The 18,401-nt window shown below is 37.6% G+C and overlaps 2 protein-coding genes across 6 annotated transcripts; both read right to left on the bottom strand.

Annotated features, from left to right (window-relative positions):
• Positions 1-657: 657 nt before the first annotated feature.
• On the bottom strand, positions 658-5,295 carry LOC147478739 (U3 snoRNP-associated protein-like EMB2271). 2 transcript variants are annotated; one of them, XM_086583961.1, is made up of 7 exons: positions 4,783-5,295; positions 3,293-3,635; positions 2,848-3,072; positions 2,535-2,763; positions 2,207-2,385; positions 1,348-1,413; positions 658-932 (listed from the first exon to the last, which is right to left on the bottom strand). In XM_086583961.1, the coding sequence occupies exons 1-7, from the start codon at positions 5,223-5,225 to the stop codon at positions 837-839; spliced, it is 1,581 nt and encodes a 526-aa protein (XP_086440087.1). In that variant the 5' UTR covers positions 5,226-5,295; the 3' UTR covers positions 658-836. The 2 variants fall into 2 exon arrangements, with proteins under 2 accessions (XP_086440087.1, XP_086440088.1); XM_086583962.1 differs by having other exon boundaries at positions 2,207-2,382.
• A 1,475-nt stretch (positions 5,296-6,770) lies between these two features.
• LOC147478738 (putative disease resistance protein At4g27220) lies at positions 6,771-12,358 on the bottom strand. 4 transcript variants are annotated; one of them, XM_086583256.1, is made up of 4 exons: positions 12,180-12,358; positions 7,782-11,374; positions 7,625-7,696; positions 6,771-7,131 (listed from the first exon to the last, which is right to left on the bottom strand). In XM_086583256.1, exons 2-3 carry the CDS (start codon positions 11,254-11,256, stop codon positions 7,674-7,676), a joined length of 3,498 nt encoding a protein of 1,165 aa, XP_086439382.1. In that variant the 5' UTR covers positions 11,257-11,374; positions 12,180-12,358; the 3' UTR covers positions 6,771-7,131; positions 7,625-7,673. The 4 variants fall into 4 exon arrangements, with proteins under 4 accessions (XP_086439382.1, XP_086439383.1, XP_086439385.1 ...); XM_086583257.1 differs by having other exon boundaries at positions 12,187-12,331; XM_086583258.1 differs by lacking the exon at positions 6,771-7,131 and adding an exon at positions 7,494-7,534.
• Positions 12,359-18,401: the final 6,043 nt, after the last annotated feature.

The following is an 18,401-nucleotide window of genomic DNA, read 5'->3' as shown; positions in this document are numbered from 1 at the left end:
GACGTAATAAAACAACTAACAAATCAAACGATGTGTCTAGAACTATACAGTATAAATATGTATACACATAACAAAGAGAGGTGATTTAAGTTTTTGAAAAGGCAATTATCTAATTTCAACTTCTGCAGAACTTAATCATCACAATGACTTTGTACTTCCCCGAAGCTATAATCTTAGAGATATTACTAAGAGTTCCTGCAAAGGATGTTCTAAGATTTGAAGTTGTATGCAAGCTATGGCACTCACTTATCTCTAATTCTAGGCATGAGAAGTTCCTGCACGCAATGGATCCAGTTTTATTGAGAAATAAATGACGTTGTTGACTTGTTGGTTATCAATTCTTAGGAGCCGAGTGAACTGTTCTTAGAGTACCTAGATTGCTGGGTACGTGTTGGCTAATCGCTCGCGATTTACCAACAAACAATTAACCTTCCAGTTCTAAGCACCGGAAATCCAACTTTCTGTTAAAAGTTAAAACTAGTATTGGCAGATAAAAGAATCTGCAGTTTCTCGCTAATACTATGGAGAGAGAAGTTGGAACTATTTGCTTGGGAATCCAGTGTCAATTTAAATGAACTGTTCAGGCCAAATCTTAGTAACTCTTAAGCCAATGAGCAACTGTTGGAACTTGGAAGACGCAAGACACATAAACAGACCTTTGTGGTGGGAAAAAATGACTATATAACATTCAGTGAATTTCTCTGAAGAGAAAAATAGTACAATAAATTTCTCTGCTTTTACTTCTCAAAATATTATTGGTCTCACAAAATTTGAGAAATTTCTCTGCTTTTACTTCTCAAACTCATACAAGTACAATAAATTTCACATTATCAAAATTAATGAGACTTCTCCTCTTCAAGTATACTAAGGGACTGCAGTAGAACTCCGTTCTTTGAAGCCGGAATACGACCCCACCGTCCCAGCCGTGGTTCCTGTTGCAAAGATTACAAAACATCAGAGAGCTATTGGTAGCGAAATTTGCATAATCAGGATTTGGCAATTCATGATAATTGATTTGAACTTTAGAAGGATTTAACGCAGTGCGTCAGCCTCCATTTGGATGGCGTAATTGAGTAAAATAAAATTGTAATGACTTGAATGGAATACTCTAACAATATAAAGACTAGATGTTATGGAACATCCAGAAGAGAGACAAATTTGAAAAAAAAAGGTCTAAGAGAGCAACTTTGTTTTTGTGCAAAAGTCAAGACACAGAAAAGAACATGAAAGCATCAGATCAAGATACATGCACTACCAAAGCCACAATAATGTTGCTCATAATATGACAAAGTCTACAAGTTATTCAAATTGTTGAAGCAATTAAAGAAAATAAACAGGGAAACCTACCTGGCCAACTCCAGCCACAAGGAACCTCCCAGATTTTGCAAAAGCTAGGGAATTGACAAACCCAGCCTATATCAACCGAAAAAAAATCAAATTGCTACGTGAACATGTTTAAACAGTATACCAATTAATACCTTTATGTCATACTAAGAGGTACCAAATTCACAAGATCAATCACAGGATTCACAGCATAAAAACATGCAAATTAAGAAATAGATCAATGCTAATTCCTTGTACGTCCTCAATAGGTGTATGTCATACTAGAAGTACCAATGTACCATTGTCATCATGAGCAACTAACATGCAGTTCCTTTAGAATTAAGAAAGTAAGAAATTAAAACGAAAACACTCAATTAAGGTGGGTAACAACTCATGTTGGGATTTTTTTTGGGGGGGAGGGGAGGGAGAGAGAGATCAAATGAGAGCAGAGTTGTCTAAGTGATGCGTTGTCTTTGCAATATAACCAAGGAAAAATCCAAAGACTTCAATTCGAGGAGGCAAGTTTGGCTAAGCTTACCGATATGACCAACAGGCATCCAGGCCAGAAATCAAAAGTAAAACAAATATAGATAAAACCACAGTAGTTAAGGTGGAACATCGCGTGCAGGTCCAATTTACAAGACTAGATCGCTTTTCTTTATTTATTTATTTATTTTTTTTGTGTGTGTGTGTGGGGGAGGAGGAGGAGGAGGAGGGTGCCAACAACAACAGAACCCCAAGAGAAGTTTATCTCTGCAAATAATATGATGTTATTATAAATAATACCCTCACAAAAGTATAAACAATAGCCACATAAATTGAGAGGCTTCTGTTAAAGGGAGTAAGCTCCCACTGTTATTTTATTCTTCGCTTGGTAGCTTACCAATGGAAGATCATATAAAGGTTGAACTCTTTTGTTGTCACTATCAACTGTCCATAAACGAACCACACCATTGCCAGCTCCAGATGCAGCAAGATCACTGCTTCTACATACAGTAACCGCACCAACCCATGAAAGTGCAGATGTACAGTAACTTATAGCTTTTTTGCTACCATTTTCTGCTGGAAACAAAAGGGAAAGCAAGGAGATATCATTAGTATTAAGGGGAGGGTTGGAAACTCAAAGGTACATCCCAAACGCAATTGGATAACTACAATACTTGCAACAACTCTAATTAAGAAAATGAGTAAATGCCAATATATTTTCTTACCTGTATAATCTCCGTTAGACGGTGCATCATCTTTCGCCTCACAGTTGTCATCAAGTGCAAATGCAGCATGAGCATTTTTAATAATATAAGCAGGTTTCTTCCTTAATGTGTTCCAAAGCTCAAGACTTCCATCATCTGATCCAGATAAAAATTCATCATTGCTAATAAAACTGCAGCATTCCAATGATGTTGCTGGAGCACGGAAAACTAACTGTGATTCCTCCGGCACCTACACTTTGAAAAGAGAAAATTCTATTGTGCAAAAAGCAGGAAAAAGAAAACCCACAAAAGATACAATGGTTAAAGAACCCACCTTCCACAAGCGCATTGTTCGATCCCGTCCAACAGTCAGTAAACGTTCTTTCCTTAGACAATCAATCGTCAATACCTCACCTTGATGACCAAATAATGTGTCCATGTAAGCTCTGTCCTCGGCATTCCATAACTTAATTGTTCGGTCAAAGGAACCCGAAATTAGTTCTGAAGTTCCCTGCCTAAATGTCAAACATGACACAGGACCTCTGTGACCTGGAAACGCCTGTTAAGTTGCAACAATGTGTTGTGAACATATGACAAGAGCAAATAGTGTAATATAAGTATTTCTGTTGTATTCATTTAGTTTTACTTATGGGGATTATGATTATATTGGTCAACAGATAGCACCTACTAAAATAATGTTAACCAATATTCTGTGTTTACACATAATGAAGATATGCAATAACAACTAAATGACATCACTAAGAAAGTCAGAAACCCACCTGAATATGTTGCCGTGTGCGTGTATCCCATAAATGAACATGACGATCTAGGCCTCCAGTTGCCAAATATCGTCCATCCGAACTAGCAGCTAAAGCTAGAATGTGCTTACTCCACTTAGTAGAAGGATTTTGTGGATTCTTCGCACCGTGAGAGCTCAATACTTCTTTAGTTGGCCATATATATTTTTCACTTTTTCCTTTCTCTACATTCCACTGAATAATTGTTCCATCCTTGGAAGCTGAAAATCCCTTCATGTCATCCTCAGCTAAAGCTACCGCAGTAACAGACTGACGATGCCTCACTAATAAGCGAAATCCATCACCGATTTCTGGTTTCTGAACCCTAGATATTTGAGTCGAACTATATTAGCATCTAAAGATAGAAAGTGATAAGAGTATCGCATGTAGAAGAAAAGTTCCAGACAGTACCTTCCCTATATATGACATGGATGGTATCGAGAAGCACATTTGGGTCTTCACCTACATCGTTAAGCATGTGGCTCACCAATTAAGTAATCAAGCTGGTTAACGAGAATACCATGTCATTTTCATCCACGTCAAATATGGAGAAGGCTCTGCCAATAAGCATACTTTAGGCACAGAAAGATCTGTTCCGGCATTGTGAAAATACTCTATGTACAAAAAACTTCACACCCATTCTTTGGTTTCACAATCGGACTTACATCAGCTAAAAATATCCAAGTTTGTAGTAGGGTAAATTACAGGAGATTCTATTTATTTACATCATGAACTGCAAGGCCTGAGCTCTAAAGAGCATGATCCACGTGCTATGTGGGTAACATTAACCCAAAGCATCCAATTTCCTAAGGCTGAGATCTTTAAGACCGTAACATTTTCCTCCTCAATGTTTGGATTACTCCATTCTACCAAATGCAAATCTTTTCTGTTGAATGTTGGGACAATCCAAATGAGTTAAGAACTGACCTAAATACCTAAGGTGTGAAAATTATGTACTTATACTTGAGAAGCACAGATCAATCATTAATATATTTAGGTTATCTACTGTCCAAAATTCCCCAGCTAAAAAAAAGTCACTCAAATTGAGTAGACAATCACTATAGCTTTGCATCTTGTGCTCGAAAGTGAGCAGAAAATTCAAATGCTTATTTCTCCATAAAGTTCAATACTAATCCAACTCCATTGCTTCATCTTTCGATATATTTATATTGCATCAAGTAATGGATATGGCATGCATCAGTATAAACTAAAAACTAACAGATAACAAGCTTCTTTCCTCTGTCCCTTAACACGACCTTAATCCTCTAAACCACCTACTATAATTCAGACATGTCTCTCACTTCAAATCCACCTCACAAAAAATTACCCAAGCAAGTTACAAACTTTACCTCGACGCAATCAAACTACTACATTATTCACAAACTAGACCAACCTACATTATTCATAAACTAGACCAACCTACATTATACATAAACTACAAAATAAACCACATTTTATAAAAAAACAATTACCTCGACGCAATCAATCTCCTAACACGGCCACTATCTACAAGCTGTTCTTTCTGCAACAAATCAGCAACCATCAAATTCCTCCTCCCCACTTTCACATCATATTCATCATCACTTTCTTCCACATCCTCTTCTTCTTCTTCTACTTTCTTCCTAAACTTTTCCAACTGTTCCATACCCAATCTATATCTCTTCTCATCCACAGTCTCTTCTTCAGAATCATCTCCATCTTCTTCTTCTCCACCTTTTCTACCAAATTTAGAAAAAGGAGCAGTCTCATTTTCTTCATTTTTATCACTGTCTTCTTCACTTTGGATTTCTTCATCTAGTTTTGTTCTTCTTCTTTTTTTAGTATTTGTTTGAAAGAATGAGTCTTGGTCTAATGTTGCTACTTTTTTTGTTGGTTTTTTGTGTAAAGTTTTGTTCTTTTTTGTGTTTGTCTTCATTTTCGTTGTCGATTTTGAGGTTTGAGATTGAAATTTTAGGGTTTTTTTTAGGGTTTAAGGAGAGAAAAGAAAAGACACAGAGTTATTAGGGTTTAAGAATGAAAGGTTTTTGTTGTAAGAGATGAGCGGTTATTGGGCTTGGGCTTGGTCTTAACAAATCTTTCACTTGGGCTGGGCTTTTGCTATTTGACATTTACAATTAAATAATTAAATAGTATACTGCCATAGCAGTGGGGTAGGGGTGGGCAATGGGCCGGGTTGGGCAAGCCTGGCTCTAAACATTTAAAGCCCTTCAGATATTAAGGCCGGGTCTGGCCGGGTCTGGCCGGATCACAAGTCTAAATCTCAAGCCCTAACCTTATCCTAAGCCCTCTTTAAAGACTTTAGGGCTGGACTTATATATTTACCATTTTTTCTTTTTACTACATCGGTTTTTTAAATAGCTTCTTTCGTTCTTCATACGTATTCTTAGGTTGACAAGTTTTTGTTATATACGACAAGTTATTGGAAGTAGTATTTTTTAAGGTGTAAGTGATAAATTCTGAAAGGACAATCTTATTTTAATTTAAAAATATTTAAAGTTAATCGGATTATAGTATGTGTATTTATAGTGAAAGTGTAAAACTATAACTAGGACTTGGTTAGGATCGGGCCTATGTTTTAGAACCTTAGCCCTAGCCCTGCCCTAGAAGGCATTAGGACCGGGCCGGCCTTGCCCTAAATTTTGTGAGGGCTTTAGTTGTGAGGGCTTTATAGGGATTAGGGTCAGGTCAGTCAGGGCCGGGTTAGGGTCGTTAGGGCCAAATTCCCACCCCTAAATGGGGGGTGAGTGGAGAGGGGAGAGGGAGAGATTGAGAGGGCGTTGATAGGGAGAGAGACGAAGAAAAGAGAAGAGATGAGGAATGAGGACAGACAGAAACCAACCAATTGACTGTCCACATACCCCCTCGGCCCATAACGTTCCCTCTGCTCACTTGATAATTAATTTGACGGGGAACAATGTTGCAGAATAATGTGGCAATCTTGTTCATATGGGGGGTGCGGTACTGTGCATGGCTTTGGTATGTTTCTCCTCAAATGATACAGCCTAAACTTTTGCAAATCAATGTTTGTTATTAAATTTCAGTCCACGAAAGTGATCTCAAGAAGCTGTAATTTCAAGTTGTCGCTGGTAAAAATGTCTGGCACGGTTTTGAGCTACAAATTTTGAGTAGAGTAACAAAGCTGTTTATTTGTGGGCAGCCACTATTGAGCATGTGGTGTACGTACTGGTGTGGAATCGCTGCATGGCATGGATTCTTCAGCTTCTATAGGAGTGTCATTGGAAGTAGATTCCATAGGATCGATGGCAGACATCGTGAAAGACGAAGAGAGCAGATAATAGGTCTATGATTTCCTTTTCAACCACCCGAAATACGCAATTAGCTAACAGTTCTTCTGGAACTGGATTAGGGATCAATGGATTGAAAAATGAAAAAATGTACTTCAGAATTGCTATTTATCAGAAGAAATCAACACCAGTAGCATTGCCACTTGCAAGAACAAAAAAAAACATACGCATTTTTTATAATGACCAGTTAGTCCAAGCGTAAAAGATTACAATCAAAACTAGTTAACTGGCATAGTTCCATTTTGCTACTGCATGAGCCAATCTATTACATAGGGGCCTTAGAGTACTTCTAAAAACACAAGAAGAAAATAAAGGAAGCTTGTCAGAGATATTAGACAGAATAGGGCTCCACGTCCAATCCTGGTTGAGATCTCCATTCTTCAGAGCTTTAATAACTTCCACAGCATAACCTTCTACAATGACAATTGACCATCCAGCTTGTAGTGCTTTAGTCACTTCCATTTCTACCCAAGAGCTCTGCTTCTCCTGCTGAACCGACTATGTCCTTTGTGTACCCTGCTATCACAACAGATAATACACATAAATTATGATAAGCTGCATCAATATTTAACTTGATCCACCCCGGAGGTGGAGCTATCCACTCTTCATCTCTGCCAACAACATTAGAAATAGCATAATCAATCCTATCTCCACTGTTCAGATTATTACACACCCTATTCCACTCCTTCCATATATCCGTTGCATCATATAAACAATTTTCAATCGACAAAGGGACATGTTCAGACAACATAGCATTCCTGGACATGCATCCATATAGACTCCATGATGTAACATGGATGTCCAGGAATATTATGTGCAATCCCGCACCAGTCTCAAAAGCAGTTAAAATGTTACTTTATCTTAATACAAACCATAAAACTTACATGGTAAAGTTTATGGTTTCTGCTACAAAATCAATCTGAAAATGTGATATATAAGAATACACTAAAATTAATCAAAATCAATGTAAGCAGTTGTGATCCTATAAGAGACTTGAAGAAGGAATTACCTTTCATTATTTTCTACGGTCCGCAAGATTCGAGGTAAAATATTCGCCATTATAGACTCAAAAATGAAGAGACTGAAAAAAGAAAATGGGGATTGAGCTCCTTCTTTGCTGACTTAACTTAAAAATGGTAAGTAATGTAAAATAATTTTTTGCTTACATGGTTCACCTGCTTGAGTGGCAACAAAGAAAGGTTGGAAGCAAGACTTGAGGCTTTCATCTTCCCATTCTAGTCTTTCAAACCATTTAGTTTCTCCCTCAATCCTTTTAAGATGTGAAACAGCTTGGGCTACAAGAGGAAGTTTTTTCAAATTTGGACATCCAATAACGTCAATATAACTCAAAGGACAACTGATAGGTAAGTCTCCCTGGTACAAGCTTGTTAGACTGCGTAAGCCTGTAAGTCGGAGAGTTTGTAGCTGAGGAAGCAAAATGCGATGGTCTGCAACTTCATTTACATTTTCTTCTTCTCTTGCAATTATTTCCTTTAAATTATCGCAACGCTCGATCATGATATCTTTCAGCTGTTGCAGATCTCGTGCGACACCAAATGAGAAAACGTTCTCCAGTAGTTTACATTTATATATAGTCAAATGTCGGAGATTTGGAAAGGTTGGAAGGGAGGGTGATTTTTCAGTGTTACAGAAAATAATGTGTCTTGTGGAGGAATCACTTGTTGTAGCTATTTCTTCCTCCCTTTTCGAAAGTATCAGCTTCTCCATTACATCACATTCTTCGAGACTAAGGTTCTCTAAGTTTTGAAGCCTCTCTGCCATAATGGTTGACAACAGATATTCCAAGCCACTACAATTTCTCACCTTTAGGTTTTTAAGATTTTGAAGGCTCCCAACCGGTATGATCCCCTTCCAAATACTTATCAGTTCAGGTAGCTCATCCAATTCCATATACCTTAACCCAAAAAGCATAGCTGGGGTCCCACCAATATCTGTAACTTCCTCAGTGTTGAACACTTCCTGCAGTGCATGACACTCACTTATTATGACTACCTGGAGGTTTCCCAGTCTTTTTGCTGGTGATAGAAGATTGGAGGAGAAGATGTTCTTTAGTCTGCGACACTTGACCAAGTGTAGAAAGCTTAACTGTTCCAAGAATCTACATGATGGTACTTGGCTATGGAGGATTTTCTCCATCCTTTCCATGTAATATATCCTTAATTCCTTCAATCTCACAAACAAATCTTGAGGAGCTTTCTTTGCTTCTTCAATGCTTACAAGATATTCAATTTCATCACACCCACTAACTTCTAGATCTTCCAACTGTTTGAGACTGCCCACTGTATCTAGATCTGCAACACTTTTGAAACCATTGCAGTCATTTAACTTCATTCGCTTCACCTTTGAGTTAGATAACAACTTACTAACCCAGTGCTCAATCGGGTTTACTTCATCAAGCTGCAGCTCACAACTATTCCAGATATCCCCCTCTACCACTGAGCCGTAGGAAGTTTTCGATTTATTTGTTATGGAAACAATAAATCGTTTCATATTATCCCACGAGCATGGCCTGTTATGGGACACATTACTTCTCACAACAATTTGAAGAAGTGAGAGATGAGTTAAAGATGCCACTTCATCGAAACTAGCATTTGGTTCACCATTCTGACTGTATGTGTTCCAACCAATAAAGGTATTCACCATTAATTCCTCTAGATTTGATAGCCTTGATATACTGTTTCGTGCCACAGTAAACAATTCTGCATCTCTCAAATCTAAGCTTCTTAGATTAGTCAAGTTGCCTATTTCTTCTGGCAACTTCTCGATTCTTGACCTCCTCATGCTAAGTAATTCCAGATTCTTCATTCCCCCAAGTAGAGACACTTTATTTAACAAATCACAGTCATGTAGATTGAGCGTCCGAATACTTGTGAGGTATGAGAGTGATTCTGGCACAGACAACTCTGGCTTCCATAAGGGCGAGCCCCTCAGGTCCAGGACAACGAGTGCTTTAGTACCTTCGAAGAAACTATCTCCCTCTGAGTTGATATTGTCATTGTCTCTGATTATTAAACTTCGTAGTCGTGGACATTCCAATGGTGAAGAGAGCACAAGATTTTTATTTCTCATAAGCGAAATGCGCTTACATTCCTTCAACTTTTCCGCATCTAGCAAATTCCTTAACCCTCCATCTACACACGCCAGAAAGCCATTCTCATCGTCTGATGCGATAAGTAAGGCAACGTCCCGGACTACATCATGCAACTTCACACACATATCCTTGTCACCATCCAACAACAGACAACATTTCTTTAATTTTACAACAAAAGAAAGTAATTTGTTATATGCATCCTCTAGTGTCCCATTCACCTTTAGAAACCCTTCCCCAATGCCATAGCATCTCAAGTCGGGCAAATATATATTGTAATCTTCAGGATATAAGCAACAGAACAAGAAGCATTGCTTGATTTCTGAGCTGGACAAATGGTCGTAACTGTATTTCAGGGATGTGATTACTTCTGGCATGATACCTTTTAGATCACATGGAGCAGGATTTTCTAATACCCTCAGTGCATTGGTCCATTCAAATTCCTCTGCTTCTCTCAACACGGATGCTAGAGTAACAATTGCCAATGGTGAGCCCTTGCATCTTCTTACTATCTCCTTTGCTATTGGTCGCAAATTTGGCAACATGGCAACCTTACCTGTTTTTTCTATGAATAAAGTCCGAGATTCATCTTCCGTGAGGGGTTCCATTTTGATTATTCTATGAATTTTCATTTGTTCACAAACTTCACGATTTCGAGTAGTGAGTATGACTTTACAGCCCATGTGCTCACTACCAAGAGGAACTCCTATTTCAACCAACTTCAATTTCTCCCACACGTCGTCCAGAATAATAAGTACCGTCTTCTCTGCCTTCAATCTTTCAAACAATTTGACCGCTCTTGTAAGTGCTGAACTCTCTGACTGAAGTGGTAAACCTAGCCGGGCAGCAATATTGTCTTGGACAACCTTCAAATCTGGATCTTTGGACACTGTTACCATTATAACTGTTTTGAAGAGATGGCTACTCTGAAGTTCATTGTTCAGATTTCTCACAAGCGTTGTCTTCCCTATTCCTCCCATCCCATGCACACCAACAGAATGGATGCTCACATTCTGTAATCCTTCCATCACCTCCTGCATAATCAATTCTCTAGAAACAGTGGCCAAAACACTATCCATTCGCGCGAGTTCTACACAAGGAGGAGCTGGAACACGAGAAACTGAATCGAAGTTCCCCTGTTCTTGAAGACAACCACTGACATCCATGGTTTTCCTCACTGCTTGCTTACTTAGCCTCATGCGGGAGCCAAGATTTGGACATAGGCCCTTGAGAGACTTTCTGTTAGCCTCCACTTCTTCATTTAGAACCCTCATTTCTTCTTCCAGTTTTCCAGTCTTTTCCAGCCAGTCTAACACAGTTTGAAGTGGTTCTTCCAATCTCCTTGTTGCCTCATCAACTGAACTTTGAACATCTTCTTTCGTTGCTTTCAGTCGGCTCATGTGGCTATTTAGGTTCTGAATGTTTTCACCATAATTTGTAACATAACTGATTTGGCGCTTCATTGCACTAAGAAAACTCTTTCCCATTTCTGTGACGGGTGTAACCACAATGGCCAAAATTTCCAGAATCATTTTCTCACACAATATTCTTGACGACCAAGAATGAGAAAAAGAAATCTAGCCTGTGTCTCCTGGGGACCAGATAGTGCCCTCGTTATACAAAAGCAACAGTTTTAGATATGAATCCAATCTGCAGTAAGGATATATAATTTCATGAAGCACGAAAAGCTTAAGAGAACAAAGAAAATTCAACCGAGTAACATATTCTCATAAATATATGCTAATTGTAATATTGATCAGCTAAGAAGATAATTAACACCCAGTTAAATCAATAACTAACACTCATTTTCATGAAGAATTGCATGCACCACACACACACACACGTCCTTGTTTTGTCCAACACTCTTTTCTTTTTTCAGTTTCTGTCCACCCACCCATGTAAAACTAGTAGTACGTAGACTCATTTTGATGCAGACTAGGTAGGTATCATTTATTTGAAATGTTACACAATGGAAGAATTTGTGACGAGCATTTCAAAAGTAGGTAAAAGAGTCAGTAAAGAAATATATCTGCCTTACTCCAATATGGAGAGGTCAATTTATCAGATGATGCAGATGCTAAATCCTGATCTACTTGAGCTAAAGACAAGTGTGTGCTGTAAACATAACCCTTGTGGAAATAGAACGGAGATTCTTAGTGAAATAATTTTAATTTGACTGTAAAATTAAGCTAGTTGTGAGTGTGTCAGGTGTTCTAATGCATGATCTAGGATTCTAGGCAACAAAGAAGTAATCTTTGACATTATCTCATTTTAGTTTTACATACATAAGAACAACGATATAAGACTTTAAGCTGCATAATTGAGTAAAATATTTAGTACAACTGGTTTTGATTACTTGCTGTATTACTATATATGTTCATCATAAATGAAATGATCAGCCATAACAAACTCACTAACACATATATCAAACAAATATAGAAAAATTATCACTTGCCAGTTACCACAATTTGAAAACTGATAGTAATAGCCTAGGCCTTGGTAGCTGCTGATGAAGTAGTAGTAGTTTTTTTTTTTTGGTTTGGCTGACTGCTGAAGAAGAGGAGTACGTTGAAGTAGAAAGATGGTACAACTTGAGAAAATTTGCGTGAAGACTCTGATTGACTATGGTTCCCTATTGAGTCTTTGAGATGATGAAACGTCTTTGCACCTTCCAAAAGGAGTTGTAACCAACTGGTGCTAGTGCTAGTGCCACCATGGGCCCCGGGATAAAGAATTTTAATACTGGTGAAACAGACAACCATTATACAATCTCATTAGAATAGCCATTGCTCTTTTATTTTGCATTTGCTTTTGTCTTTTGCTTTTGCAATTGCTTTAGTCTGTTGAGGCGAGCCACACTTAAGTTTAAATTTTTTACTACTAGCTAGTGCCTAGTGGTGATTTAATTTTTTTTTATTTAATTTTATTTCTCTACTTGGTAAGTAAGAATATAGTAAAACTTGAAACAAAAAACAAAAAATATTGTATAGGGTGGCCAACATGCTAACCACTATTGCATGCTCCTACTTGATGACTATAACCATAAACAAGTATGGTGTATCAAGTATGGTTTAGTGTGGCACCCTGTTTTACAAGTAAATCATCTGTGAAGTTTCCCTCTCTCCAAATTGTTGAGATTCTCCACCTATGCAAGTTCTCAGTGCATGTTAGCCATCTATGTTGCAGCATCATATCCATGACACTAAACCAGTTTCAAAAGCTTGAGCTGCTGCTTCAGAGTCGGTTTCGATCCAGATTTTTCTCCGCCCCTTTCGAAGTGTTATCTCTACACCTACAAGGATGGCCATACACTTAGCTCTGTAGTTATCTCCATGACCTATGTTCATGTTGTGTGTAAAAGAATTGACATCTGCTTCCTCTGAAAGAGACGCCAATTCCAAAGGGTCCAGGATTTCCCATTGATGCACCATCTGTGTTAAGTTTGATTGTATCTGGCTCGGGTACATGGGATCCAATTACAATGTTTAACTTGTGGTGCCCTACGTAGTCTAATAGCCACATTCCAAAAAATTTGAATGCCAAGTTCCAACGGGTTATTATAGCAGTGACCTCTTGAGAGTTTACTTGTAACCTTGAGTTATAGTCTTACATACTGTTTGCAGTCCACAAGCCTCAGTTTCTTACCATCAAAGTGAACCTTAATTATTTATTTCTTTCCAGATGCTCACTAGACATGAAGCAATACTAGATTTCCACAAATCTTGTATCCTAGAGCTCCATCTCTGACTAGACTTTAGAACGTCTTGTAGGTTATACTGATGTGAAAACCTGTTTAATCCAGCTCCACAACTGTTTAGAGAACTTGCATTGCCAGAACATATGTTTATTAGTTTCAGTCTCAGCTCCACACAATCGACAACAAGAGGTAAAGGAATACCAGTTTGTTCTATACGATCATCAGTTGATATTCTCCTTTGTATGATTTTCCAGGCTAGTGTTGATGTAGAGGGTGGATACATCCACTCCATATAGTCTTGTACCATTCAACCACTGGCTTTCTTGATCGAATCTCTTCATATGCAGATTTCACTGAAAAGTTACCCTGCAAGTCAGGGCACTAGACGGCATAGTCTTCAAAATCAGCACTACATTTCAGTACCAACTTAGAGTGTGAGAGAAGAAAGAGACAGCCCATGCGAGCTTCAGTTGCACATGATGAAGAGAAGCGTCTTGGCATCTTCAGTCGGTTCATGACAAGTTCGACTATTTCTATAAAGGGAAGACTCCATTCTTAGAATATATATACAATTTTGTGCACTTGTGTTGTGCCTATATATATCTCTGTAATGGAACCCTAAAAATCAATCAAGCAATAAACATTTCTTCTCCGTGGGACGGAGGTTGTCACATTGGCACCAAACCACTATAAATTCTTGTGTTTTGTCTCTTTTTAATTGGTTGTTTAATTCTACAGTACTCCATATATATTTGTTTGTGGGGCGTCAACTCTATTGTTCGTGGTATGGTATGTGCTACCATGTGTTCAATCTTTTGTATACTATGTCGAAGCCTCCTTTTTTCTTCTACAAGTTCGAGCTTTTAGAGCAACTGGTTCTCAACATGGTATGGGCCATGGGAGATGTTAGTTTCTGGGATTTTTGGGTTCTAGTCTGATCCGCAACAATAATATTTAAATAATAAATATTGGAATCTTCTCAAGGAAAAATCTAGTTGGAGTGACTTGACCGAAAGCAAGATAGTGGAGAGAACTGAAACTAGGCTAGATCGAGTTCTATCAAATATGTAAGGGACCATATGTATGGTAATCCTACATTTTTCTTAGTAGGAAAACAAATAAATGCATGTTAACAACTAAGAACAGTTATATGCTTTGCCTGGCATTAAAACTAAATAAAGAAAAGGACTTTACATACCTCGATTATATTTTTCAGACGGCGCGTAAAGGATGAAATTGATCTGAGAGAAGTTTAAAGATATAAATGAGAACAAGATGATATCAAGACTTCAGTTGAAATAGTGGCTTGAAGAAACAAAAGGACCATCACATATCTCTATTAGTAAAATACACCATAATTAACCTGGCCTTTTAAATTAGACCAGCCTTTTTTCTACCACCTAATACCCCTGATTAAATACAAAAAAATATTATTCAATGTCTTTAAAAAGAACTATTTCGTCATTTAATTTTTTATTTCTATTTATACCCTTCAATTACAACACACCACGGACAAAGGAGTTTTATGTCAATTCAGGGGCAAAAACCAAATCCCGCCTATATTGACATGTACGCGGTGTTGCCTTGCCATTAATACCCACTTAAATACCATTAATACCCACTTAAATACCATTAATCTTTGAGTTCTTTCAACTTCCCTCCTTTTCGATCCTATTTATCCCTTCTCTCCCATCTCTTACGTTTTGGCATAAATTTTTTCAACTACTACTCTCATTCTATTGCAAACTATATTTTTGTCTTCCAAAGTGTGTGTTCCCATTCACTCGAGGAAAATGGCGACGTCGAAGCAATAACGAGGAGCGATAAGATTTTTTTTTTTCCACATCGTATTTGGGCTTGAGCTCTTATAGTTTAAAAAGTTGAAGTCCGAAGGGGAGAAGTCGGTCGATAAAGAAAGAATGGACAGTGGTGGTGAGGTAAGAATAAAGCGGAGGAGTTTCTTGCAAAACTTAAAGATGACGGGATTTAGATAAACCACGTCTCAAAATCATTCAAAAGCTCAAAGAAAACGTATCTTTTTACCCCACCCCTTTCTTATGGTTTAATTCAATTATTATTAATTTTATGTGATGGAATTTCGTTACATTGGTAAAGTTGGTTGATGTTATGTATTTTAGCGAACTTCCACGGAATAATATTGTCTTGAAAGTGAGGCAATTGGCAGCACTTTAATCATTGAAAGAGCTGAGAATTTGAAACCTAGACAACTTCGATGCCATTCACGAAGAGATTGGGTAGGCTCACAATGGGAATATAGGCATATAGCCTTTGTTTCTGGTATTTACTACATCGAAGTACATAATAAGTTCTTGATGTTTGCTAAGCCGATTGTTTGTTGTAGGACTTCATGTTTCTCTTATATGATTGGACATAATGATGTTTAGGATTTAACCATTACGTGATGTTATTTCTGAAAAACGATGTGGGCCAAATATCTGATGCGTTGTGGGGAGTGATTAGATCAACTGATGGGATGAAAAGTGAAATCAACAACATAGTAGAATCTGTATATAATAGGTTATTGAATGAAAATTTGTAATTAGAATTAGGTATTGATAAATCTGGTTTTAAATAGGTTGATTCTGCTGTGTTGTTGATTTCTTTGTAAGAATCACTAACTAATTTTGGTGGGGAGTAGTTTCCCAATCCCACTAAAACTCGTATGTTGTAGGGAGCCATAATGCATTGTCATGATTCATGAATGAGCCAGTTAGGATGACTTTAACTGTTTGTCAGTTACTCTTTGAAGGATTGGTGCATTTTCTGTACCTTGAGGTCCTTGGAAGTATGCGTATTCAGAATTTCAGGTGGAAAGCAAATTTTAGACCACGCTACCCTACTAATATTTTACAAGAAGAATCACGGTGAAGCACATAATTCCTTGATCAACATGTTATTCTCACATTGAAGCCGTTGCGGATCATACAATCGACTACAATAAAAGCAAAGCTGCCGAGACTCTTTCACGGAAGGTTCTTTCTACTATTAGATTTTTGGGTTGCTAGGAGAGTAACTCTAATTATTCTCTGTCTAAAATTTGATGTTATTATGTGCTCAGGCTATCCGAGCATTTGTCTCAGACGGTGCGGGATCTGTTTCCTATGCAGGCAAGTTATTAGCACGGCGCTGATTTCTACTACATTGAAGTTACAAGCATACTACTCTTCTTGGTTAATATTTTTTTTAGGTGTAGGCCCAACAAAACTGTTTCTTCTTGTGAGAGCTCCTGCCACTTTCAATCTTCCATTGCATTTCCTTCCTAAATGCGACTTCAGATACAGTCAAAAGGTATCAATGTTTTACCAAGGGGATAATTATATGCTTTTACGTGTTCTGTGGGGATTAAAAGTGTTATAATCGTCTTACCTCTATATCCCTCTGTTTCTCTTTATTTTATATACTCTAACAACACGGAAGATGTGATGCTTGATTGTCACATGCGGTTTATGTAAATATTGTTGGACGTGTCCGGATTAACAAGTCTGTCCCAAACAAATGCCAAGGGGGCTCAGCGCGATGCTAGCGTATTGATTTTATTCAGTGGCGGTTTCAATTTGGTTAAAATACAAAAAAATTCAAACGTTTCTTACCATGTGTAGAGTTGGTGTCCCATCTCTGCATGCAACTGCCCACGACAATGGGGCTATATAATCATAACTTGATCAAGTTGAGGCCTATAACTTGAACTAATTAAATTCACCCTATTTATCTAATGTTTTAAGGAAGTGAAAAAACAGCTTAATAAAACAAAATAATCTTTAAATAGGTGCTCTATCAGAACCGATCTAGATTGTTTGACATATTTAGCAGTAGCATCTAAAGATGAAAAGCGGTAATCGGATCTTTATACGCATATTTGGTGTTTACCTAAATTAAAGCTATCAAAATAAAATTGTATGGTCTCCCTTTACACTAAAGTCACTATTATGAATGATTTTTCCAGGTTTGAGAAATAGGTTGAAAGGATTGATTCCTTCTTTTACCTTTTGAACTCTCTTTGAAATGACGCTTGGACAAGGCGGACATAGTGATATTGCTTCAAGATAATATAATCTCTTTTTCGTACCTTTGCGGCCATCCTTGGCATAGGTCATACTAGGTTTGTGTTTTGGAGTTATCTATTGTGCTACCAAATATTCTTTAAAATTACACTGCCATCCTTAGACAAAGATCGATGTGGGCGTGTCAGGGTTGCCTCTATGGAGCCAGTTATGGTCTAGACATCACACTTACGGGGAAACATAGCTTATTGCATCACCATGATTTGCGAGGAAACTGTTTATGTCTTATCAATCCGAGTTTTGGGCCGTGTTCCATTTAATGATACTCCCATAAGTTAGAGAACCCTAATATATATGTTAGCTTATGAGGTGACATTTGGGCAGTTTTCATCAACTAACCAAACCAGGAAGTTGAAAAGAAACCCAACAATGAACGATGGTTTGTTTGCATCTAAAACCCAACAAACCCAAATAAATAAGAGTTCAAATCGACCGGTTATTCTAATCAGCAGTTCAAAATATTTGCTTGAAATCTTACATGTCGATAGTAAGTTTAGTTCGAGGGGTATCAAATGCTTTCATTGTTTCTTTTCTCGGGTTTCTAAGGGTGTTATGTGTTGTAGGCCTTGAACAAAAAATACTTAGGCGTTGCCAACAGATCAGCTCCTTGATTCATTTGTGTTATTCAAAGTGAACACTCTAGCTGGATATTTTCCAGTGGTCCGAAAACTTTATCAGGTTACCGAGTATTGCATTTTGAAAACAATAATTCTTCATGCATAATGATTCACAATCAAAAGTTTTCGAGCATATTAATGTGTTTGTCATTTGATATTTAGTTTTAAATTGTAGAGATTTCTAATTTTGATACTCTACATTCAAATTCACTGGCAAAAAATCACTGATGGAACTCAAGTTATAGATTGATGTCTTCTATCTGATTGAGATAACAGGTGAT

The sequence above is a fragment of the Coptis chinensis genome, chromosome 9 (assembly GCF_015680905.1).
Source record: "Coptis chinensis isolate HL-2020 chromosome 9, ASM1568090v1, whole genome shotgun sequence".
NCBI classification, from domain to species: Eukaryota; Viridiplantae; Streptophyta; class Magnoliopsida; order Ranunculales; family Ranunculaceae; genus Coptis; species Coptis chinensis.
Note: the sequence above shows the minus strand (reverse complement) of the source record. Positions and strands in the feature narration are given on the sequence as shown.

Excerpts from the sequence above, each read along its gene's own strand:
- LOC147478739 (XM_086583961.1), bottom strand. The coding sequence starts at position 5,225 with ATGAAGACAAACACAAAAAAGAACAAAACTTTACACAAAAAACCAACA. Across the intron at positions 3,636-4,782 it reads AGGAGATTGATTGCGTCGAG|GGTTCAGAAACCAGAAATCG; the intron begins GTAATTGTTTTT and ends TCAAATATCTAG. Across the intron at positions 2,764-2,847 it reads GAACAATGCGCTTGTGGAAG|GTGCCGGAGGAATCACAGTT; the intron begins GTGGGTTCTTTA and ends TTCAAAGTGTAG.
- LOC147478738 (XM_086583256.1), bottom strand. The coding sequence starts at position 11,256 with ATGATTCTGGAAATTTTGGCCATTGTGGTTACACCCGTCACAGAAATG. Across the intron at positions 7,697-7,781 it reads CACTCAAGCAGGTGAACCAT|TCTCTTCATTTTTGAGTCTA; the intron begins GTAAGCAAAAAA and ends TTCTTTTTTCAG.